Consider the following 26731-nt stretch of genomic DNA (forward strand, 5'->3'; position numbering starts at 1 on the left):
ATAAGTGTAGATCAGAGTGAAAGTCTGTAATACATGGAGAGAACGTCCTTCAACGAAGCAGCACTCTGGATGGCCAGGGAGAGAGACTTTCAGTCCGTAGTGGGGCACTGAAGAAGTGGCACCGGTGTGATGGAGATGAAACTCACAACATTTACAATGTTGTGGGTTAGCCTGATGGTTATCGCCTGCTGAAGCTGGCTGTAATCGCCAGCGAAACGTCGTACTCGAATTGTAAATGTTGTGGGTTTACTCTCCAACACACCGGTTGCTGAAGTCGTAACCGATTGGCAAATTGTTTATGTGACAAACTAACCCCAAAAACAACCTTTAGTGTGTACTTTATAGTCTTTAGAACACATCAGTCAACTCTCTATTATCCAGGGTTTAGCAGATAAAAGAAAAACACGGGTAATACTTGGCACGTGCAAATTCGGCTGAACAGACGGTTTTGTTTAACTGTGTCTGAAGACTAGAATGTGGCATCTGTTCATTGCTTCTCAAAAGCAATCGGTTTACTTCCATGCCAGCATGTTGGCGGTAATGTGGGTATTGAATCCCTGAGTAGATGAGAATAAAATCAGGGCTTGTGTTTTTGGCAAACATGGTGAATCTGCAACTTGGATATATAATCGGTCTCTGAATTATCACGAGTTAGTTGGACCGTGTTACTCTTTGGTTCTTTCGGTAAAGTCACATAGATATAAAATAAAACAAATCACGTCGTTTCGATCGCAACACAAGCGGTCGTCCTCGGGCAGAAAAAATATAATCCAGCAGTGGAACTGATGAACTAGCGAGAGAGCAGCTCCAACAAGGACGTTATAGATGTGGCGATGGGCAAGCAAGCGGGGTCTGAGCTGGAAAGGAATTCCACCCCCGGATGCAAGCACATCAGTTGTGTTAATGGGGGGGATTAGGGAGGGAGGGATTAGAGAGGGAGATGAGCATGAATGAGCTTCCGTCGCCGCATAAGAGTATCATGCCCGCATATGCGCACAACAGCAGTGTTAATTAGAGACTAGCACCATGAGAGTGCAACTCAAAGGACATTTGAGCAGGGGAGTGCAATCCAAAGGACATGTGAGCATGAGAGTGCAATCCAAAGGAACTGTGAGAGATCTAAGAGAGAGGCATGGAGAGAGACACACACAGAGAGTCGGAAATAACAGCTGACATAGGCAGGTAGGATGGAAACATCACAGTCAGTTAAGACTTTACCTGGTTAATAACGTCCTTCCAATGATTGCTCAGTTTGTACCCATCTTCTCGGTTGAAGTTTTGTCTGTGTTTATATATCTGGATGGCTTCATGAACAAATCTCTGAAGGTAGCCGGTAGGTTTGCAGAGTACCTCCGTCTTGGAAAAAACAACTTCGTGTGAGCCCACAGCGTTAAAACAATGATCAGCAACGGCAGAGGTATTGGTATTGGAGGTATTGGTCAGATCTGCCTTGTGCTCACGAATGCGGTCCGAGATATGTCGTTTCGTTTCCCCAATGTAACTGCTGCCACAACCACAACTCCAGGGTATTGCATGTCAGGAATCACAACCCTTACAGATGTGATTAAATCACGGATTTTGTGTACTGTGTTTGTTTAAGACTTTGGAAATATTTTTGGTAACTCCTGCTATGTATGGCAAAGTGATGGTTTTGGTTGGATCCTCAGAAGGTTGCCTCCCCATTGCTGGGGAGGCAGCTTTGCGGATTGTACGGTCCGAGTATCCGTTCATCCTGAGGGCTTGGTGTATGTGCTCCAACTCACTGGCTAGGTGGTGTTGGTCGGAATGCAACAGGCCCTATGGTGTAGTGTTTTGATGAGGGAATTCTTCCGGGCTGGATGGTGGTGGGAGTCAGGCTTTAGATAGGATCCGTGTGGGTGGCTTTCCTGTAGACCGAATGTCTCAACGAGCCATCAGGTCTCTTCTCGATCAAACATCTTAAAAAATATAAATATACCATAGCACGCCAGGACAATGATGCTGCCATGCTGAATGGTCAGTACGCTGGAATTACAATCCAGGGGTTGTCGGTTTGACCTCCTGGCACGATTCCCCTGCCACTGTCCACCCACGACTATAAATGGGAACACCACCGTTGGTCGGCAGGTCACGTGTGGTGGGATTAGTGTGGGTACCTTCACCTCTTTCACGAGTAGGCCAAACACCTGCTTGAGGGGCTCTCTAGAGCTCCCTTTAGTGGAGATCTTTCCTCCAGCAGTGGCATGAGCAAGTGCTTGCAGGGCCGCACATTTACATGTTTACAAGCATGAACTCCGACCCGAATTCTACGAATAAAAGACCCCTTCTGGATTTCACCATTGCTGCATACGCAACACGAATTCAGTTAAATTAAATCTTGTGGAACTGTAGACAAAACCGGGGGAGATACATTGGGTTCTATGTAATTGGACATAATGTATTGGGTTATAATTGCACTTATTTCACGGGGTTATATCGTAATTGCACTTACTGCAATTTAATATAATTGGTGAGATTACATTAAAATATTAATTCCATACATTTAATTAACGGTAATTGTATCTATCTACTTATTACACGGGGTTATATCGTAATTGCACTTACGGCATTGCGATATAATTGGTGAGATTACATTAAAATATTAATTGCATACATTTAAATGACGGTAATCGATCTATCGTTGATGTAAATGTAATGACCCGACTCCCACGACCCTTCGATTTGTATCTTGACAAATACGAAATTGATGGAATAGCGAAACAGGAGAATACACATAACTCTGTACACCCATTAGGATATTATATATGTGAACAGAAATCAGAGGACAACGGTGGATTGAATTCAGGCGTCAAAATTAACAATGCTAGCAATTCACGCAACACAAAAGAAAGTGTATTGGTAAATCATAGCTGGTCACTCATGGAGAGCAAGATTAATCGCAGTGGCTGATAGAAACAGAATCATAGAACGAGTGGAGGAATGTAATGCAGATACATTTAGAAAAAAACATCACATACTACTGCACTTTGGGATGGTGTTCCAGATGTACAAATTGGAGTTACCACTGCTGCCTGCACTATGTAAAGAAACTCACTGAAGCAAATGGAATAACTGGATATCATCAAAGCGGTAGAATAGCTCTGTACTAAGTGCGTACAATATTGAATGACCTCAGTCCTTTAATGATGTCTCAGTCATGCTGATATTCACAGATGGTTGACACGCGCTGTACACTTATATGAAGAATTAAAGACTCATTTGGCCTCACGTCACACACGTCTCGTTTACGCAAATCACTTGGAATAATGGACAATTCAGAGGATTGCATTTTGACTGCAAGTATTGTGGTTAATGCAGACATGAATCCTTGTAAAAAGGTTTCAGTTTTGTTGCCAGAAAAAGGGGGAAAAACCCCTATTCTTATAAGCTCGCTTAAGTTATTTTCAATTGACCATATCATCTTGATTTGAAGCTTTCGTGACTGCAGGAATCCATACTCTTTGGTTCTTTCGGGAAAAGTCACGTACACTATAGGTAGAAACATAAAATAACTCACGACTGTTTCGATCGCAACACACAAGCGTTCGTCCTCAGGCGGAAAAATATATCATCCAGCAGTTCCACTGCTGAACTAGCGAGAGAGCAGCTGCAACAAGGCTGTAGATGTGACCCCGCTTGCTTGCCCATCGCCGCAGTTCTACTGCTGGATGATTTTTTTTAGGCCTATGGACGACCGCTTGTGTGTTGCGATCGAAACGTCGTGATTTCTTTTATTTTATACCCACGTGACTTTTCCCGAAAGAACCAAAGAGCATGACCATATAATGTCCATCCCATCCTAGAAAAAGACAAATTGATATCAAATACCATTTTGCCTGGGTTGTTTTGACTCTGAACGTGGAGTATTTGATTCAGTCGAGACTGATGCAGTCATCCAAGCTCTCACAAACCTCGGCGTTAATCAAAAATGATAACATAGAAATTATCCATAACAAAGTTTTTTTTGGGGTTAGATCGCGTAAATATATAAATGTGTCCATTAGGGGGCGTCCAAGAATTACGTCACGCACCTGGGGGGGGGGGGGGTCAGACATTTGTGACGATGTGTGACGAGGAAGGGGGGGGGGTGAGAAATGTGACGTCACATCAAATGCGCAACTTTAAATAAATACAGACAACACGTTGTACTTAATTAAATAGACTTTTTAATAAATGTTTTCTCCTACAACAGAGTGCAGCGCCACATTAAATACGCACTACAATGACAATAGTTTAAAGCGATTTGAAGCTTGTTTTATTTTGGGGGGGGGGGGCAGAGCTTTGTGACGTCATGTTTGAGGGGGGGGGTCTGCCTTTTTGTGACGCCGTGTGAGGACGGGGGGGGGGTCAAAAATCGTCCAACATCGCGTGACGTCATTTATGGACGGCCCTTTAAACCCGCCACCACCCGACACAGCCAACTAGTAAGGGTTGTCAAGTAAACAGAACGTGGCCAATTCGTCACGAGTACAGCACCACAGCGGTGTGTTGGAGAGCCAAGCCACAACATTTACAATCTGAAGTACGACGTTTCGCCAGTTATTACAACTAGCTTCATCAGGCGAGAGCAAGATTTGTGGAGAAGTCCTCCTGTTTCGTTCCTTAGATCGAGGGCGAGCTGTGATGGCATCACTTGTGAGCCCTTCTCAAGCAAAGTGGGTGGGATTAATGAATGCATATAAGTGGAAATCAATAAAATATAATTTGCAAACATTTCTACTCTATAATTTTTAAATCTAACTAGCAACATTGATAGCATGTTATTTATTAACGCGCGACATTTGATCTTATCGTAGCACAAATGCCGTCGCGATTCTACTGGTGACACTTTAAAAACAAAGTTGTTATAAAAGTGTCGCACGCGTGGTGGTGGGGAGGAGGGGCCCGGCGGGGAGGGGCCACCGCGGGGGGGTGGGAGGGGCCACCGCGGGGGGGTGGGAGGGGCCACTGCGGGGGGGTGGGAGGGGCCACCGCGGGGGTGGGTGGGAGGGGCCACCGCGGGGGGGGTGGGTGGGAGGGGCCACTGCGGGGGGGTGGGTGGGGCCACTGCGGGGGGGTGGGAGGGGCCACCGCGGGGGGGGGTGGGTGGGAGGGGCCACCGCGGGGGGGTGGGTGGGAGGGGCCACTGCGGGGGGGTGGGTGGGGCCACTGCGGGGGGGTGGGAGGGGCCACCGCGGGGGGGTGGGAGGGGCCACCGCGGGGGGGGTGGGAGGGGCCACCGCGGAGGGGTGGGAGGGGCCACCGCGGGGGGGTGGGAGGGGCCACCGCGGGGGGGTGGGAGGGGCCACTGCGGGGGGGTGGGAGGGGGATTCAGGGAGGGGCACCTGGTGGGTGTGGGTGGGGGGGCCCCGGGGGGGTGGGAGGGGCCCCGTGGGGGTGGGGGAAGGGCCACCGCAGGGGGGGGGGGGGAGTTTGCCTCCCGGGGGGGTGGGGGAGGGGCCCCGTGGGGGGGGGAGGGGCCCCTCCCACCCCCCCCGCGGGGAGGGGTGGGGGGGTGTTCCTCACCTGTTGGGCTCTCACGCTCCACCTTGGCCCCGCGACTGCCGAGTTTCTCATCCGAGATGAGCGTCCGTCGCGCCGGGGCTCACGGCGGAGTCGCCTCGACCACGGTCGGAGCCCGGCTCCCCGCGGGCCGGGGGGCGAGGGGCCGGGCGGCTCTCGCCAGCGGCGTCCAGGTGGGAGCGCGGGGGGGTCCCGGGGACGCGGAGATTCCTCGGGCGCACGGGGAGAGACCCCCGGCGACTCCGGCGAGGCGGGCGGGAGTGGAGAGTTCGGAGCCGGGGACGCGGGGCTTGGGCCGGGCTCTGGGAAGCGGAGCGGAGCTCGGCTTCGCCACCCTGCCGGGCGACTTGCTCCGGGTACGGGCGAGGAGGGGGGTGTGGGTTGGGGGGGGTGCGGGCTGGGGGGGTGCGGGTTGAGGGGGTGCGGGTTGGGGGGGTGCGGGTTGGGGGGGGTGCGGGTTGGGGGGGTGCGGGTTGGGGGGGTGCGGGTTGGGGGGGTTCGGGTTGGGGGGGGTGCGGGTTGAGGGGGGTGCGGGTTGGGGGGGGTGCGGGTTGGGGGGGTGCGGGTTGAGGGGGTGCGGGTTGGGGGGGGTGCGGGTTGAGGGGGGTGTGGGTTGGGGGGGTGCGGGTTGGGGGGGGTGCGGGTTGGGGGGGTGCGGGTTGGGGGGGTGCGGGTTGGGGGGGGTGCGGGTTGAGGGGGGTGCGGGTTGGGGGGGTGCGGGTTGGGGGGGGTGCGGGTTGGGGGGGTGCGGGTTGGGGGGGTGCGGGTTGAGGGGGGTGTGGGTTGGGGGGGTGCGGGTTGGGGGGGGTGCGGGTTGGGGGGGTGCGGGTTGGGGGGGGGCAGGTTGGGGGGGGGGTTGCCGAGAGGGGGGCGCAGCGTGCACGTGTGCAGTGTGAGTAGTGTGAGTAGTGAGTGTGTGCAGTGTGAGTAGTGTGAGTAGTGAGTAGTGTGAGTAGTGAGTGTGAGTAGTGTGAGTAGTGAGTGTGTGCAGTGTGCAGTGTGAGTAGTGAGTGTGTGCAGTGTGAGTAGTGTGAGTAGTGAGTGTGTGCAGTGTGAGTAGTGTGAGTAGTGAGTGTGAGTAGTGTGAGTAGTGAGTGTGTAGGATAGTCTCATTTGCACGAGTGACCTGTGGAATGAGTCTCCCAGTACTGGGTGATTATTGCTATAATCCCATTTTCGTAATGTTCTAGTTCTTATTGAACACACAAAGGCCGAATTGACCTCGGGGGATCTTTAACTTCCACAGCGAAGCAGACGGCGTGTCGTCATTACTACGGTTGTGACACCCGCGGTGATGATAAGGGTGGCCCGCTGGATTTGATTTGACTCGTAATCACGTTCAGTACGGAGATCCCACAATTCCTTCAAAGATGCTCAAAATTTCACCCGCCCCCCCCCCCCCCCCCAATGTATTGCTATAAAATAGATTTCTGTTGATATGGTTGTGGTTTATGGTTGTACTTTATTAATCCCTAATCTCTGCCATTACATACAATGAAACAAGAAAAGGTCAAAAAGTAAAAACACAGCAATGTAATACAATTAGACATTATTAGACATTATTGTAAAAATAAAAGTCCATCTTACGTGTTGATGAATTTTGTAATATTTTTGGCAGGAAATGTCAGGAAATTAATTTTCAAATTTAGATTTTCTTTCTGAGTGGCGACCCCCAGACCCCCTGGAAGATTTGGTCCCCCCCAATGTTGACTCCATTGCCTACGGCCTTGCGTTGCACACACACACAGCTCGTGCTGTCGACTTGCCTACACACGCGGCAGGTGCGTGATGTCTCGTTCGTGCCCCATGTTTCCCTGCGAGTGCGAAAGGTGGCACACAGTTCCGTGTCTACCCATGCCGTGCCACTGCGGCTTGTGGGCACGCGAGACGCCGCACCTTTCGCGACCAACATCCATAATTCAGGTCTTTTTGTCGATGTCGCCTGATGATGCTCGTTGCAATTTCTGGCAAAACGTCAGTACTTAGATTGTAAATGTTGTGGAGTTGCTCTCCAACACACTTTTGTGCTGTACTCGTAACGAATTGGCCACGTTCTGTTTGCAGTGACAAACCTTACTAGTTGGCCGTGTCGGGTGGTGGCGGGTTTTAACGACACATTTATATATTTACGTGATCTAACCCAACAAAAACAAGGCTGTACCTACCACGGGAACTTGATGACCCGGGGCCGGATGAGCCAACGCGGACCAGCCAAAGGATGCCGGTGTGCTTTGCTCTAGCGCTCCCACACCCACGGTCTGTCTGAAACAGGAGTGTGGGTGTCTGCGTACGACCGCAAGGAAGTTTCACGGCTTGGTGACATCATAGTAAAGGAACGGCGATGGAACTTCTCCTGGCTGCGGTGTAGCCTCTACAGCGAACACGCTGCATGGGTTCACGTGTAACAACATTTTGACTTAAAGCTTTCGCGACTGCAGGAATTCATATTCTTTGGGTCTTTCGGTAAAGTCACGTCGATAGGTTCAAAGAAAATAACAAAAAACGCCGATGTTTCGATCGCAACACAGGCGGTCGTCTTCAAGAAAAGACATTCGCTGAAGACGACCGCCTGTGTTGCGATCGAAACGTCGGAGTTTTTTTATTACTTTCTTTGAACCTATCTACGTGACTTTACCGAAAGACCCTAAGAATATGTAATAACATTTCGCGTGCCAGGGCAATGGATTGATTGCTGTAGGCGATTCAACCGAGCGTATTTGGGATCAGCATGTGCGGCGAGGCACTGCTATTTCACACAGCTAGGTGTGCCTTCAGCTGCTCCTCAATGGAGGAGGTGTTGGCCCGCTGATGCCCTGCCCCATGAATCTACTTAATACATGATCAGCTTTCAGAACGGCGGACTGTGAAAATGTCGAAAATATCGGCGGGTGAAATAGACGTTGAAGTTTTCGCGTGGCTGACCAGCAAGGCAGCTTGCACGCACGTCTGTTTGGTTTGGTTCTCACAGCTGCCTTGGTGTAATTGAGTTACTAAAATGTCATCTCAATTTTTTTGAGAATGAAATATAATATAGGATCACGTGACATTCGAAAACTTTATACCATTTTGTAGCCAGTCTGCAGTGTAGCTCAAATACCCAAACACTGACCCTGACACAGAGCCCCCCACTCTCTAACACTGACCCAGAGCCCCCCACTCTCTAACACTGACACAGAGCCCCCCCCCCCCACTCTCTAACACTGATGCAGAGCCCCCCACTCTCTAACACTGACACAGAGCCCTTAATCTCTAACGCTGACCCTAACACTATGCAGAGCCCCCTACTGTCTAACAATCACCTAATATAATGCCACACTTACGCTATTTCATATTCCAAAGTCAGGTGAATTTGGGTCTGCATCTGTCCCTTTTGTAGTCCCTTGCATTCATCAGCGGCCTTCTCAAGATGCCGCTCATTTTGGGCCCTGGCTGGCTGAGCTCTCCATGCTTGGCGTGCGGCCTTAGCATCGTTGTGGCGAGTGGCGCAGAAGCCATGGAGCTTCTCAGATGTGGGGGGCCCCGGTGACACGGGCTGCGCCCGTCTCGGTTTGACCCCAGACAGTTTACGGATCACGATTGCGTGCAGATGATGTTACGTCCAGTGTTAGGCCTCGATCCAATGTTATTGCCCGAGCTGCAATTATTGCCCTTGATGTTATTGCCCCGGATTTTGTATCACCACCACCATCATACTCTTTGGACCTTTCGTTCAAGTCACGTAGGTATAAAATAAAATAAATTAATTAAATCGCGACGTTTCGGGCGCAACACAAGCGTCCGTCATCAGGTGGGACAACCACGGCAAGAAACAATTGCTGAAGTGGGCGGCCACTTGCAGTCACGAAAACTTCTAATATAGATCATCATCATCATCTTTGCCCCGTACCTCTTTCCTTTCGATGTTGCCACGCCTGTGGTGTCAGGGTCTGGAAAAAACACACAAAAGGGCAACAACTGTAGCCCTGTTACCTGGCGCATGTAGACCTCGTATCACGGGTCATACCACGTCCCTATCCATCAGTCACTGCATCAGCAAGTGCTCGTGTTCGTTAACCCCTTGACGGTCTTGAGAGTTAACCAAACATCTCTTTACCATATTTTAAAACACCCGACTCTACCTGTAACAATTGGGTAGGTGTAGGAGCAGGATATAAATAATATTCTTGTTTTTTTTAAGAGAGGCTTGTTGGTTAAGTTTATTTTATTGTTTGCCTGGGCAAAGTTCTCTTTTTATGCAGCAGATGCACTCACTGCTGCGTGTGTGCTGGAGGCTATCTGCTGGCAGTCGTAATCAGTGGTCGCCCGTGGAGGGGGGAGCATGGCAAGGCTGTGCTGCGTGCCCGGCGTGAGCAATTGCGTGGTGCTCAGCGTGTGGAGAGAGACTGGTGTTTCAATCTAGATTTGAAGCGCTCGTGACTCCCAGGGATCCATGCTCTTTCGTTCTTTCGGCAAAGTCACGTAGGTAGAAAATAAAATAGCAGCCCCTTCTGCCCACTTCAGCAATTGTTTCTTGCTGTGGTTGTCCAACCTGATGACGGATGCTTGTGTTGCGCCCGAAACGTCGTGATTTAATTTAATTTATACCTACGTGACTTTACCGAAAGAACCAACGAGTAGAGACTGGTGTTTTGTTTGGACGCCACTGCAGTGGTCAAGGTGACAGAATGGGGCGGTGGCATGGCCCAGCGGTAGCGCATTTGCTGCTCGCTGCAGAGGTTCACGGTTGGAACCTAGCGGCCGCCCTGATTAATACTTACGGGTGTGACAACCATAGCAATACGCGGCAGTCCGCTTCACAGTGAACGTGAAAGATCCCTGGACTGTCATTCGCAAGAGTGGGTCTTTGTGTGCCGGCATCAGGGTTCACATTTGCTAATTCTAAATAACTCGAAAATTACTCAATTGGGATTATGCACATAGCAATCTATGGGCATACTAATGCTACCCTGGTCTCTGAAGCTCTTACCTGGTCAAACAAAATTCATTGAAATTTCGATTTAAAGCTTTCGTGACTGCAGGGAGTCATCTTCTTGGTTCTTTCGGTAAAGTCACTGTAGAAGGGAAATGTTTTATTATTTATTTTAATGTAATATTTTGATTATTTTATTATTTCCCTTCTACGTGACTTTACCGAAAGAACCAAGAAGATTAAACAAAATGCACTGATAGTGCACACGCGTCTTTGTGTGTGCATCAAATTGTGCGTGCACAAATCTGTATTCCGGCAGTGTAAAGTAATTTTTTTTTACAAGAAAACAGAAAACAATGCATCAATGGAGTGTTTGTGTTTTACAGTGAATGGGCACAATATCTGTGTTGAGGGAATAACCAGGCCTCGCTTGAGAACAGATGGAGTGGTTTGTCTGGTAGAGCTTGGACAGACAGAAGGGCCCTCTGCCTCAGTTCAGTGTGCTTTGAGCAGAGCGCTGTTTGTCGCACAAGGACCAAATCTACAGGTGCCTGCTCTTCCCAAGCAGTCTTTCCTTTCAAGTGATAACCTGACTCAACTTAAGCATCTTTCATCTGGGGGGGGGGGGGTGGTTACATTTTAAGTTAAATATTTACTTACCAGAAGTCAGATAAATAACCCCCCCCCCCCCATCAAATAATACCCTGGCTTTGAGATAACATATGTTTGAATGTAATTAGTGTATTTTTATTTGAAACAAAATATATGCATTGGTGATATATTTACTGTTTTTCCTCAACTAAAAACTAAACTTTTTGTATTTTTCCAGGTAAGGCTCACTGAGCTACGTAGCTCTTTTTAAAAAGCGATCCGGCTACAAACGATAGCTCAACTAAGTGGCTTATATTATGAGACCTCCTTTGCCAGTAGCAAGCTATAATAATAGGTTTTTACCCTTTAATCTGGCAACAAAACTGATACCTTTTTACAAGGGATCATGCTTGCATTAACCACAACACTTGCGGTCAAAATGCAAACAAAAAGACAACTCTTATAATGTATGCACTATTCTTGAAATTGATTGGTCCACACCCGAGACAGCTTTTCTTAGAACCCAGTCTCACATGATGTTGGACCAGATGACGCCAAAAGGCGCACAACTCAAAGACAACGCACCATCAGAGTAGTGAGAGCTTGGGGTAAGTGGCTTATCATGTGGAAATGTACAACAGCCAAATACTCTAATCGCATGTTTCTAAATGTGGAGGGAAGCGACACGACCATGCAAACTCCAAATATGCAAACGTGAGGGTCGAACCCACGACCTCCTGTATACCAGGCGAGATCGTTATCATCTTCTAGCCACCGTGGCGCCCCTGAACCATGCAATTGTGCTTTAGCAAACTAAGTTCCACTCCAGCAAATAAAGATGCTCCGCAATCATCTTGCTTGTTTACCTGAGCAAATACATCCCGTCTGGCAGGGTAAAGACAGACGAAGGTTGTTTGGAGCACATGGTTACGTAATAAACGGCCACAATGCCTTTAAATGCCACGATATTACTCGTACTGCAGTATAGTATATACACAGCGGCCAAACGTTACTTATAGATCACTGGAAAGGTTTGGCTTGCATATTGACTTATTTTACTTTTTAGATTTAAAGCTTTCGTGACTGCAGGGATTCGTCTTCTTGGTTCTTTCGGTAAAGTCACGTAGAAGGGAAATAATAAAATCATAAAAATAAACGAAATAAAATTCTCACGACGTTTCGGCCACAACACAAGCAGCCGTCCTCAGGTGAAGAAACAGGTCTGTCGGAAAGACAGCGTCTGAATGAATTGCCATTCAGACGCTGTTCTTCACCTGCTTCAGAAAAAAATTTTGAAGGGAGATTTACGATGTAAAGGGGAGGGAAACGAGGCTTGTTCCAAAACGTTGGTGCTGTAACAGCAAAGGCTTCGTCACCTAGTCCAATTCTTGTCCTTGGGATAGTTTCAAAGCAATTCGATGGATGTCAGAACCCACAAACTATTTTCAATATCGTGTTGAAAAAGCCTTCTGTGCAGGAAAATGCTTTGGCAGGTTGGGCCCCACTTTGCAAATAATTGCCTGGGCCTATTGGCTATACTGTACGGTAATAGTTAATGTGACAAGATTCGCATGCCAAAACCAGCCAACACATCTTTCCTGTTTAAGCTTTCAGGTTTGCTATGCTGTCTGCACCTCTGTACTTTTGGTAATACAGCTCATAGTGTACTAAATGTGTGAAGATAACAAGCCCAAACATGCTTCCCGTGGTGACACCTGGCAGACCATTGGGGGCTCAAGGCAGCCGTGTGCGACATGAGTCACATGGCCTTAATGACTCCGTGATGCCAGAGCCATCCGGTATAATCCTGGCAGCACAGGGAATGCTGTGGACCGACTGCTCTGCCTTGGATTTGCCTCCGTTGGGGGGATACTTTGTGTGGAGTAATCCACACCTGGCAGAAACTCGTTGCGGCAATTTTAATTGGAAGAAAATCGTCGCACCTCGATAATTAGTTTTAAAACCGCCGCCGTTAACCTCAAGGCAGAAAGCCAACAAGGATTATTACATTCGGTTCACATTGGAACATGTTTGCATTGAATTTGGGCACTATTACAAAAAGTCTGACTTGTATTCTAAAAAATCAAACCATGTTACATTTTGTTAAAACTTTATTCAGATTTTTTAAAATTAGAAACAAGAGAGAAAAAAATATAACTTTTCAAAGTATGCGTTAATTATTCTAGTTGCGTTTGTTATGTAAAGAAACAGCAGAGTGCTTTAATCACGATTGTTTGTAAAAAAAAGGAGAATAATCGGGTATTGTAAATACTAATGGATTTAGGACCTGTTTCATGAGTTATGAATTCACCTCAGAACTGTTTATATAATTAAGAGCACAAGCTGGTTGACTTGTGAAAAAGAAAGTTATTGAAGTATTATTGAAAACAAACGGAACTTGTTACTTAAAGTTATGGAACAAAAAATTGCCAGCACAACTCCGCTACAAAATCTCCCAACCATCTCCCTATCGTTTATTGTTAAATTTGAATCACAGTTCCTATGATCACTGTTGCATTGTTTTTATAGCTTTATTTTGGTGATTTTTAAAAGGTTTTTGTGTAGCCATGTTTGTTTGTTGTAGTACAGAGTTAGCCTGATTACTTTAATCTAAATTGTCTTATGGTTGTTATCGTTTGACTTGCATCCCACTGGGATTTTTTCACACAGCGTTGAAATACGGTGTTTTTTTCTGGAAGACTTTGCTGTTTTTTCCTGGATTTTTCTGTTGCGTGGAGTCACTTTAAGATGTTTCTTGTTCATGTTTTTGTTTGTTGCGGTTACACCCGAGTCAAGAGCCGCATGGCTCACAGGGTTATACCTAATAAATGAACTGAAAAAAAACTGAAACAGTGGTGCTACCCTCAATCAAATCTCCTGGTCTGACCCCTCTTCTGATTTCTACTTGGTTCTTTAAGCTATTTAACGAAAATTCATGCAAAGTCGTGTTTATGAATGGCTTTGGTAATTTTAACTAAGGCCTCAGTTTGTGAGAGCCCGGATGACTCCATTGGTTTCCACTGAAGACAATTAAAATGCATTATATCCTTGCATATGGCAACATGTTCAGGAGCGAAATGTCTGGATCTGCTAGCCACGACGAGAGGGCTTCAGGTGAGAGTTTGTGTAGTTTTGCTATTCCTCATCCATAGTTTGGGTTGCATGGCCACAATCGTGCAGTGTCTTGTCTTTGATGTTACCTTTAATAACCAGATGTGTGCTCTTCATAGTCTACATTAATCAAACATTTCATGAGTATTTTCTAAAACTGGATTATGATAATGTACTAGCGTTTTTGCCCGTCCAAGGACTGGTGTATTTCAGTAAATCTGAAACTTGCAAGCGAAAAGCATACCTGCGACGTGATATTCATTGCATTAATTCGTGTGCAATTTGTAAGGGTGCTGGTGACACAGACTTATTTCATTTAAAGGTTATAATCCCTTGATCATCATGACAGTCCTTTTTACTTCTATGTCTCAACAGCGTTACGGAGATCGCGTGACGTGAGGGTTCTGCCTTTGTAGTGAGGGTTGTGAGTTGACGCCGAGGAGGGTGGAGGAAGCGCCTCGCCCCCCCCCCCCACCATGTGGAGTGACGTCAGCCGCTAATTATTATTAATGATGGGGGGGTGTTCATTTGGAAGTCGCCACCTCTTCATGATTATTACTGAGGGGGGCTGTTCGATGTGGAGTGACGTCGCCTGCTCAAGATTATTAATGAGGGGGGGGGTGCTACATGTGGAGTGACGTCACCCGCTCATGATTATTAATGAGGGGGGCTGGCCTGACGTGGAGCGACGTCATGTGCGGGACACACAGACATTCTTGGATCATTATAGTAGCAAATGTGCTCAAGCGTAGAAAAAGCACACCTTTGTTTAAATCAACATTTTTATCGTGGTCTTTCGTCCTGTTATTGGCCGTTATGTAATTCTCCATGACCTTAATTTACCGGTTATATACCTTAGTACGGTTAGTAACGATTGCCCTCACCAAATATTCACCCTCGTTGAACCCAGGGTGTCCCAGTTGTCCCCAGATGCCCCGTCAGCATTATGTATGTGCCCTTTGGCTATGCCCAGCCATGCAGGACCTTTACGGCGAGTCGATCCGTTATTTTAACCACGCGGGTGAATCATCTTGTTTTTATTTCACGGGAAACATGTTCTCCCTGAACCTCACAGGAGACTGGTGTGTGTCGTACTAAATCACAATGTCTCATGATACAAATATTCCGCGCCATAGTCCGGCTGACAATTTGAAGCAAAAAGAGCCAATATGTATGAGTGCCTGTTTGTATATTGTACCCAATGTCACTGGGACTTTGCTTAGGCTGGGATGGCTCCACTAGCCTCCCTTTGTGCCCCTGTTGCGACTCAAAGCCTGGTGATCTTAGAAGCTCGTTACAAGCTGTCCTGCAGCTCCGTGTTTGCATAGTTTAAAGCCTACGTGTTCAGCTGTAGCTTAAATAATTTGCGCGTGAGAGCATTCATTATTTGTGATGATAGTGACAGTGATTATTTTATTGTGATGGCAGTGATGATGTTATTATGAATATTAATGTACTTATATTTGACAACCTATTCACATTCATATTCTTGGTTCTTTCGTTAAAGTCATGTAGATAGAATCTATGAATTCCTGCAGTTACAAAATTTTAAAGTACAAATTTTACCTATTCACACACTATAACAGCATCCAGATATTAAAATGTCTTTCATGTTCATATTTTTAATAAAGTATGTTAATACAGAAAATACATTCTCCCCATAGTTGTAGCTTATTTTTGTATGTTTCTTTAACTAAAAAAACCCCTCTGAAAAGGTTGTTTCAAGGCGTAATTGCAGCAGGCCCTTATTATACATGGCGAAGTATTAATGCAGTTCTGGGAGTGAGGAGTGGGTAAGCTGTTGTCATCGGAGATTATGGAGATGACAGCACTGCGGGGTGGTTGCACGAGGGATTTACGCTGCGTTTGCCCCGTCAGAAAATGTGCCAAAGCCGCTACGTTCCACTCCCTGGGCCCCCATTAAAGTTTAAACCATTTTGTCCAATAATCTCTCAACAGTATCGTTATTAAATAAAATGGCTGCCTGCCTGATGTTTGTTGCATTCGTCAACGAGTCGGTTTACGCCTTGGCATTTCAACTCGCACAAACTCCTCGTAATTTGTACGGGAAACACCAAACCACGGCATCTTCTGTAAAATACTTCTTCAAGACCACACGGTGTCATTAAGAGTTGTCATATTGCAATGTCATAACTCCAATAAAACGTAATCAGATGATGATTGCTTGTGTTGCAATCGAAACGTCGTGAGAATTGTATTGTTTTATTATTTTATTATAGCCCTTCTTTGTGACTTTACCGAAAGAACCAAGAATATGAATCCTTGCAGTAACAAAAGCTTTAAATCTAAAAATCGAATAAAACGTTTAAGTATCCTATACTTTTTCTTATGAAATAGTGGCTTTGTATTTTAATTGAACCCAGGAATGCATCACCAAGTGGATTATATAAAAAAATGTCAATCAGTAAATATTATTTACTCAATTCTTAGGCCTCAAGGTATATAAACTGCTGTCTTAAAATGCTTATCCACTCTACCCCTCTGGCCTCCAGAAATGTCGCCAATTATATTTATTTGTTTATTTATTTTTAAGGCAGTTTTACTGATGAATGTGTTGGGTTATTTTCTTATTTCTGCTTGTGCATCACTGACAATGTATTATCACCAAACACTATTTTAAATAGTCCTTATTGTGTCCCAAATCTCCCTTTCAAAATTTATAATAAAGATTTATCATGACTTAGGAAAGTTAAAGGCTGATAAGGTTTCCACTTTTTGAGATGTTTTGCCGGTTATTTGCACTTTCATGAGATATGAGAGATATTGAATCTCAATCGGCCTCTCACATGGTTAAAGGACATTGATCATTTAATAAATGTAAATAACACCCATATAATATTACTATTCATGTACACTTTTCAAGACCCGAGGCACATATTTATGAAAATAAATATTCTACTCATGTTTGAAAGACGTGTGACTGAATATGCTAAACCTAACACAGTGTTTGCAAGTCAAATTGTGGTGAAAACTTCCTTTGCAATAACACGTGAACAAAACCCATTGGTCTTTGCACACTGGGTCCCACCACGTATCAAATGCTGTGTCGCGCCCGAGTAGGGACGAAAGAATCAACAGCAATCAAGACGAGCCCTGGAGTGTGTCGGCTCCGCATGTCTGGATTGTGTTCGTTTGGCAATGGTGGGAATGTGCTGCTGAGTGAGTCGTGCGTGGCGAGTGGAGTGTGTGCGACCGCACTGACCCTGCACCTCTGTCCTGGGTCCTCAGTCTCGGCAGAAGACCCAGGACTCGGACATCCCAGGGTCAAGATTTACGCGGAGCATCAGCCTCCACAACATCCCCCTGCACAGCCAAATGTACGCGCGTGACAGAGGGTCCCTACTTCTCTGTTCAGGTTTCTCTCTATTTGCTGACGGTGACGTAATTCTGTTCTGCCCGGTGCCCCTGCAGGTAACTTCCACAATTTAAACTTTGTCCGTAACGCCACTGAGATGATGCTGAACGAGTGTAAACAGACCCTTATCCTGACAATATATTTTTGTTGCTGCCTTGAAGGGATGGATTAAGTTTAGAATTCACGTTCTCTCATTATAATACAGTCACGATTGTAACTGCAATGGAGGTTCTCTTATTCGCAATGGCCAAGGCGACTATGTCAAGCAGAATTGTGCATAAGGGACGTTAACCTTAGTCTGTGCTAGAGGTTTGAGACGACGGTCATGCAGTGAAATGTTGCATAATGTGCGCCACCGCACCGCTGCAGCAGTGGCTCAAGATGGTCAGCAGCCTCAACATCGTCACAAGTATCACGCATTATCGATCTTCATTACCTTTTGTCAATACCCTCCATTGTCTTTGTGCATTGCAGCCTTCATTTTCACCTCAATAATCCTCTTCATAATCATCTTTTCGTTACCTTGTGGCTAATCGTGGATATTAGGTTGAATTTTTCCGAGCGGCAGTGTACACGGTGGTTGTGGCCGCATGGGCAGCTCATGGAGATAGCGGTGAGGACAACAGTAACCTCAGCATCTTCAACCATCGTCACCATCAACATCACGGGTCGTGGTTATCCGTGGACAGCTGCAGATGATGGTCTGAAGTTGTTCATGCAGTTCATCTTATCATCATTATCATCATCCAGTATCATCTCCACCAATCCTGGAATATAGGCGCAACCAGCGCTCCTCGCTCCTCGTATACTGCGCATAACGTAATGGATTTAGCAGGCAAACTGCAACTCCTTCGTCTAATCCATGAACATCAAATATAATAGCAGTGCTGAGCCTCGGATAATGGGAAGAATTGTGGCTTGGCCTCACCCCACAGGCATTAGACGTTACGTATACGAGGGCAGCAGCAGATATATGTTTCAACGTCTAGTTTGAGGTGGCTTAATCTTGAGTTATTAGTTCGCCTGCGGTACAATCATGGACAGCGTACTTTGGCCCGTTTGGCTCCAAAATTATGGAATTAACTTGTCAATTATTGGCAAGCAAACATGCATGACATTCAAGCTTGTTCTAAAGATCACTTATTCTCGTATCTTCTAGGAAAAAGCACTGCTTATGAAGATAGGACACCGTGGCATAGTGGCATATTGAACATGTGTTATTGGACAGCGTGGCTGCTGCTGTAGTTGTGTCTCAGCTGCAGGAGTTGTTGAGTCACACCTTGGCGAAGGCAGTGGAGTAGCGAGCACGTGTCGGCTGCTGTGCCGTGGAAAGCACTGCACAAATAAAACGTTGATGGGAAATGCGCATATGGACATTTCAGAATGTGTTTAAAAAGGTTCCCAATGAGTTTACATTCTCATAGCTCAACTTTAATCATTAATCCCAATGAAATCCAAGTCCTAGATGTGAGCATTGCTCAAACCCACATTAGGTCATAATATATTTCACAACATTGAGTCTGTAGTCACCGAGGGAACTGTTAGTTCTTGTGAATACATTTCAGAAGTGCTGTTTTTATTTACAATGTCTTGCACATCCGTGTAAATAAAGTAAACTTTTTTTTATTTGACCAGGTAAAGGCCCACTGAGGTATATAACTATTCTTTAGAAGCAACCTGGCCACAACGAAGTGGCCAACCGTGCGGAAATGTATAGCAGCCAAATACTCTAAATGCGTGTTTCTCATTGGTATGGATAATGGATGTTAACAAGCTCAGGGTGTGAGCTTTCGCAAAGTGGAGAGGGGCGCTGCACGGACTGTTTGCCGGGGCCCGTTGGACACGGCAGTGACGTATTCTGCACTGTTGATGGCATCTGTCCCACGCGTAGCTGCCCCGTGGCGCTCCCTGCATTATGCATGGAAGCAGCCATTGTGAGAAGCCCAGGTAATGGCGGGCTGCCTACGGCACGTTAGACTTTAGAATCGAACTCGGGAAACAGCCGGAGGGAGCGGTTACGTCAGACGTAGCGGCACTTCCATAATTGTGCTCGGATAGGTCAGTTAGAACCACGCCGCGGATAGTGTTGATGAGTTAGATTCACACCACAGATAGTGTTGGTGAGTTAGAACCACGCCACGGATAGTGTTGATGAGTTAGAACCACGCCACGGATAGTGATGATGAGTTAGAACCACACCACAGATAGTGTTGATGAGTTAGATTCACACCACAGATAGTGTTGGTGAGTTAGAACCACGCCACGGATAGTGTTGATGAGTTAGAACCACACCACAGATAGTGTTGGTGAGTTAGAACCACGCCACGGATAGTGTTGGTGAGTTAGAACCACACCACAGATAGTGTTGGTGAGTTAGAACCACACCACAGATAGTGTTGGTGAGTTAGAACCACACCACAGATAGTGTTGGTGAGTTAGAACCACGCCACGGATAGTGTTGGTGAGTTAGAACCACACCACAGATAGTGTTGGTGAGTTAGAACCACGCCACGGATAGTGTTGATGAGTTAGAACCACACCACAGATAGTGTTGGTGAGTTAGAACCACACCACAGATAGTGTTGGTGAGTTAGAACCACACCACAGATAGTGTTGATGAGTTAGAACCACGCCACGGATAGTGTTGATGAGTTAGAACCACGCCACGGATAGTGTTGGTGAGTTAGAACCACACCACGGATAGTGTTGATGAGTTAGAACCACGCCACGGATAGTGTTGATGAGTTAGAACCACGCCACGGATAGTGTTGATGAGTTAGAACCACGCCACGGATAGTGTTGATGAGTTAGAACCACGCCACAGATAGTGTTGATGAGTTAGAACCACACCACGGATAGTGTTGATGAGTTAGAACCACGCCACGGATAGTGTTGATGAGTTAGAACCACACCACAGATAGTGTTGGTGAGTTAGAACCACGCCACGGATAGTGTTGATGAGTTAGAACCACGCCACGGATAGTGTTGGTGAGTTAGAACCACACCACAGATAGTGTTGATGAGTTAGAACCACACCACGGATAGTGTTGATGAGTTAGAACCACACCACGGATAGTGTTGATGAGTTAGAACCACGCCACGGATAGTGTTGATGAGTTAGAACCACACCACGGATAGTGTTGATGAGTTAGAACCACGCCACGGATAGTGTTGATGAGTTAGAACCACGCCACAGATAGTGTTGGTGAGTTAGAACCACACCACGGATAGTGTTGATGAGTTAGAACCACGCCACGGATAGTGTTGATGAGTTAGAACCACACCACAGATAGTGTTGGTGAGTTAGAACCACGCCACGGATAGTGTTGATGAGTTAGAACCACGCCACGGATAGTGTTGGTGAGTTAGAACCACACCACAGATAGTGTTGATGAGTTAGAACCACACCACGGATAGTGTTGATGAGTTAGAACCACACCACGGATTGTGTTGATGAGTTAGAACCACAACACAGATAGTGTTGATGAGTTAGAACCACAACACAGATAGTGTTGATGAGTTAGAACCACGCCACGGATAGTGTTGATGAGTTAGAACCACGCCACAGATAGTGTTGGTGAGTTAGAACCACATCACGGATAGTGTTGATGAGTTAGAACCACGCCACGGATAGTGTTGATGAGTTAGAACCACGCCGCGGATAGTGTTGATGAGTTAGAACCACGCCACAGATAGTGTTGATGAGTTAAAACCACATCACGGATAGTGTTGATGAGTTAGAACCACAACACGGATAGTGTTGATGAGTTAGAACCACGCCACGGATAGTGTTGATGAGTTAGAACCACGCCACGGATAGTGTTGATGAGTTAGAACCACGCCACGGATAGTGTTGATGAGTTAGAACCACGCCACGGATAGTGTTGATGAGTTAGAACCACGCCACGGATAGTGTTGATGAGTTAGAACCACGCCACAGATAGTGTTGGTGAGTTAGAATCACGCCACAGATAGTGTTGATGAGTTAGAATCACACCACGGATAGTGTTGATGAGTTAGAACCACACCACGGATAGTGTTGATGAGTTAGAACCACGCCACGGATAGTGTTGATGAGTTAGAACCACACCACAGATAGTGTTGATGAGTTAGAACCACGCCACGGATAGTGATGATGAGTTAGAACCACACCACGGATAGTGATGATGAGTTAGAACCACGCCACGGATAGTGTTGATGAGTTAGAACCACACCACAGATAGTGTTGATGAGTTAGAACCACGCCACGGATAGTGATGATGAGTTAGAACCACACCACGGATAGTGTTGATGAGTTAGAACCACACCACGGATAGTGTTGATGAGTTAGAACCACACCACAGATAGTGATGATGAGTTAGAACCACGCCACGGATAGTGTTGATGAGTTAGAACTACACCACGGATAGTGTTGATGAGTTAGAACCACACCACGGATAGTGTTGATGAGTTAGAACTACACCACAGATAGTGTTGATGAGTTAGAACCACACCACGGATAGTGTTGATGAGTTAGAACCATGCCACGGATAGTGTTGATGAGTTAGAACCACACCACGGATAGTGATGATGAGTTAGAACCACGCCACGGATAGTGTTGATGAGTTAGAACTACACCACGGATAGTGTTGGTGAGTTAGAACCACGCCACGGATAGTGTTGATGAGTTAGAACCACGCCACGGATAGTGTTGATGAGTTAGAACCACGCCACGGATTGTGTTGATGAGTTAGAACCACACCACGGATAGTGTTGATGAGTTAGAACCACGCCACGGATAGTGTTGATGAGTTAGAACCACGCCACGGATAGTGTTGATGAGTTAGAACCACGCCACGGATTGTGTTGATGAGTTAGAACCACGCCACGGATAGTGTTGGTGAGTTAGAACCACGCCACGGATTGTGTTGATGAGTTAGAACCACGCCACGGATAGTGTTGGTGCGTTAGAACCACGCCACGGATAGTGTTGATGAGTTAGAACCACGCCACGGATAGTGTTGGTGAGTTAGAACCACGCCACGGATTGTGTTGATGAGTTAGAACCACGCCACGGATAGTGTTGATGAGTTAGAACCACGCCACGGATAGTGTTGATGAGTTAGAACCACACCACAGATAGTGTTGATGAGTTAGAACCACGCCACGGATAGTGTTGGTGAGTTAGAACCACGCCACGGATAGTGTTGATGAGTTAGAACCACGCCACGGATAGTGTTGGTGAGTTAGAACCACGCCACGGATTGTGTTGATGAGTTAGAACCACGCCACGGATAGTGTTGATGAGTTAGAACCACGCCACGGATAGTGTTGATGAGTTAGAACCACACCACAGATAGTGTTGATGAGTTAGAACCACACCACAGATAGTGTTGATGAGTTAGAACCACACCACGGATAGTGTTGATGAGTTAGAACCACGCCACGGATAGTGTTGATGAGTTAGAACCACACCGCGGATAGTGTTGATGAGTTAGAACCACGCCACGGATAGTGTTGATGAGTTAGAACCACGCCATGGATAGTGTTGATGAGTTAGAACCACGCCACAGATAGTGTTGATGAGTTAGAACCACGCCACAGATAGTGTTGATGAGTTAGAACCACACCACAGATAGTGTTGATGAGTTAGAACCACGCCATGGATAGTGTTGGTGAGTTAGAACCACGCCACAGATAGTGTTGATGAGTTAGAACCACACCACAGATAGTGTTGATGAGTTAGAACCACACCACGGATAGTGTTGATAAGTTAGAACCACGCCACAGATAGTGTTGATGAGTTAGAACCACACCACAGATAGTGTTGATGGGTTAGAACCACATCACGGATTGTGTTGATGGGTTAGAACCACATCACGGATAGTGTTGATGAGTTAGAACCACGCCACGGATATTGTTGATGAGTTAGAACCACACCATGGATAGTGTTGATGAGTTAGAACCACACCACAGATAGTGTTGATGAGTTAGAACCACACCACAGATAGTGTTGATGAGTTAGAACCACACCACAGATAGTGTTGATGAGTTAGAACCACGCCACAGATAGTGTTGATGAGTTAGAACCACACCACAGATAGTGTTGATGAGTTAGAACCACACCACGGATAGTGTTGATGAGTTAGAACCACATCACGGATAGTGTTGATGAGTTAGAACCACGCCACGGATAGTGTTGATGAGTTAGAACCACGCCACGGATAGTGTTGATGAGTTAGAACCACACCACAGATAGTGTTGGTGAGTTAGAACCACGCCACAGATAGTGTTGATGAGTTAGAACCACGCCACGGATAGTATTGATGAGTTAGAACCACGCCACAGATAGTGTTGATGAGTTAGAACCACACCACGGATAGTGTTGATGAGTTAGAACCACACCACAGATAGTATTGATGAGTTAGAACCACGCCACGGATAGTGTTGATGAGTTAGAACCACACCACAGATAGTGTTGATGAGTTAGAACCACACCACGGATAGTGTTGATGAGTTAGAACCACACCACGGATAGTGTTGATGAGTTAGAACCACACCACGGATAGTGTTGATGAGTTAGAACCACACCACAGATAGTATTGATGAGTTAGAACCACGCCACAGATAGTGTTGATGAGTTAGAACCACACCACGGATAGTGTTGATGAGTTAGAACCACACCACAGATAGTGTTGATGAGTTAGAACCACACCACGGATAGTGTTGATGAGTTAGAACCACACCACAGATAGTGTTGATGAGCTAGAACCACGCCACAGATAGTGTTGATGAGTTAGAACCACACCACAGATCGTGTTGATGAGTTAGAACCTCACCACGGATCGTGTTGATGAGTTAGAACCACAACACAGATAGTGTTGATGAGTTAGAACCACGCCGCGGATAGTGTTGATGAGTTAGAACCACACCACGGATAGTGTTGATGAGTTAGAACCACGCCGCGGATAGTGTTGATGAGTTAGAACCACGCCACGGATAGTGTTGATGAGTTAGAACCACACCACGGATAGTGTTGATGAGTTAGAACCACGCCGCGGATAGTGTTGATGAGTTAGAACCACACCACGGATAGTGTTGATGAGTTAGAACCACGCCGCGGATAGTGTTGATGAGTTAGAACTACACCACGGATAGTGTTGATGAGTTAGAACTACACCACGGATAGTGTTGATGAGTTAGAACCACACCACAGATCGTGTTGATGAGTTATAACCTCACCACGGATCGTGTTGATGAGTTAGAACCACAACACAGATAGTGTTGGTGAGTTAGAACTACACCACGGATAGTGTTGATGAGTTAGAACCACACCACGGATAGTGTTGATGAGTTAGAACTACACCACGGATAGTGTTGATGAGTTAGAACCACACCACAGATCGTGTTGATGAGTTAGAACCTCACCACGGATAGTGTTGATGAGTTAGAACCACACCACAGATCGTGTTGATGAGTTAGAACCACACCACGGATAGTGTTGATGAGTTAGAACCACACCACGGATAGTGTTGATGAGTTAGAACTACACCACGGATAGTGTTGATGAGTTAGAACCTCACCACGGATCGTGTTAATGAGTTAGAACCACACCACGGATAGTGTTGATGAGTTAGAACCACACCACAGATCGTGTTGATGAGTTAGAACCTCACCACGGATCGTGTTGATGAGTTAGAACCACACCACGGATAGTGTTGATGAGTTAGAACCACACCACGGATAGTGTTGATGAGTTAGAACTACACCACGGATAGTATTGATGAGTTAGAACCACGCCACGGATAGTGTTGATGAGTTAGAACCACGCCACGGATAGTGTTGATGAGTTAGAACTACACCACGGATAGTATTGATGAGTTAGAACCACACCACGGATAGTGTTGATGAGTTAGAACCACACCACGGATAGTGTTGATGAGTTAGAACCACGCCACAGATAGTGTTGATGAGTTAGAACTACACCACGGATAGTATTGATGAGTTAGAACCACACCACGGATAGTGTTGATGAGTTAGAACCACACCACGGATAGTGTTGATGAGTTAGAACCACACCACGGATAGTGTTGATGAGTTAGAACCACACCACGGATAGTGTTGATGAGTTAGAACCACACCACGGATAGTGTTGATGAGTTAGAACCACACCACGGATAGTGTTGATGAGTTAGAACCACACCACAGATAGTGTTGATGAGTTAGAACCACGCCACAGATAGTGTTGATGAGTTAGAACCACACCACGGATAGTGTTGATGAGTTAGAACCACACCACGGATAGTGTTGATGAGTTAGAACCACACCACAGATAGTGTTGATGAGTTAGAACCACGCCACAGATAGTGTTGATGAGTTAGAACCACACCACGGATAGTGTTGATGAGTTAGAACCACGCCGCGGATAGTGTTGATGAGTTAGAACCACACCACGGATAGTGTTGATGAGTTAGAACCACGCCGCGGATAGTGTTGATGAGTTAGAACCACACCACGGATAGTGTTGATGAGTTAGAACCACGCCGCGGATAGTGTTGATGAGTTAGAACCACGCCACGGATAGTGTTGATGAGTTAGAACCACACCACGGATAGTGTTGATGAGTTAGAACCACGCCGCGGATAGTGTTGATGAGTTAGAACCACACCACGGATAGTGTTGATGAGTTAGAACCACGCCGCGGATAGTGTTGATGAGTTAGAACCACGCCACGGATAGTGTTGATGAGTTAGAACCACACCACGGATAGTGTTGATGAGTTAGAACCACGCCACGGATAGTGTTGATGAGTTAGAACCACACCACGGATAGTGTCGGTGAGTTAGAACCACACCACAGATAGTGTTGATGAGTTAGAACCACACCACAGATAGTGTTGATGAGTTAGAACCACACCACAGATAGTGTTGATGAGTTAGAACCACAACACGGATAGTGTTGATGAGTTAGAACCACACCACCGATAGTGTTGATGAGTTAGAACCACACCACGGATAGTGTTGATGAGTTAGAACCACACCACAGATAGTGTTGATGAGTTAGAACCACGCCACGGATAGTGTTGGTGAGTTAGAACCACACCACAGATAGTGTTGATGAGTTAGAACTACACCACGGATAGCGTTGATGAGTTAGAACCACGCCACGGATAGTGTTGGTGAGTTAGAACCACGCCACAGATAGTGTTGATGAGTTAGAACCACACCACGGATAGTGTTGGTGAG

The 26731-nt window shown here is 46.4% G+C and overlaps 1 protein-coding gene across 1 annotated transcript in view; it reads left to right on the forward strand.

Moving 5' to 3' along the window:
• Positions 1-5579: 5579 nt before the first annotated feature.
• Positions 5580-26731, forward strand: part of LOC133358985 (mucin-3B-like) — a 63742-nt gene continuing 42590 nt past the window's right edge. The window contains exons 1-2 of the mRNA XM_061577364.1: positions 5580-5876; positions 17381-17469. Coding sequence (XP_061433348.1) covers positions 5580-5876; positions 17381-17469 — 386 coding nt within the window. The remainder of the gene's footprint in view (positions 5877-17380; positions 17470-26731) is intronic.

This window comes from Lethenteron reissneri, chromosome 64 (genome assembly GCF_015708825.2).
Source record: "Lethenteron reissneri isolate LAM-NWPU_2019-01 chromosome 64, ASM1570882v1, whole genome shotgun sequence".
NCBI lineage: Eukaryota > Metazoa > Chordata > Hyperoartia > Petromyzontiformes > Petromyzontidae > Lethenteron > Lethenteron reissneri.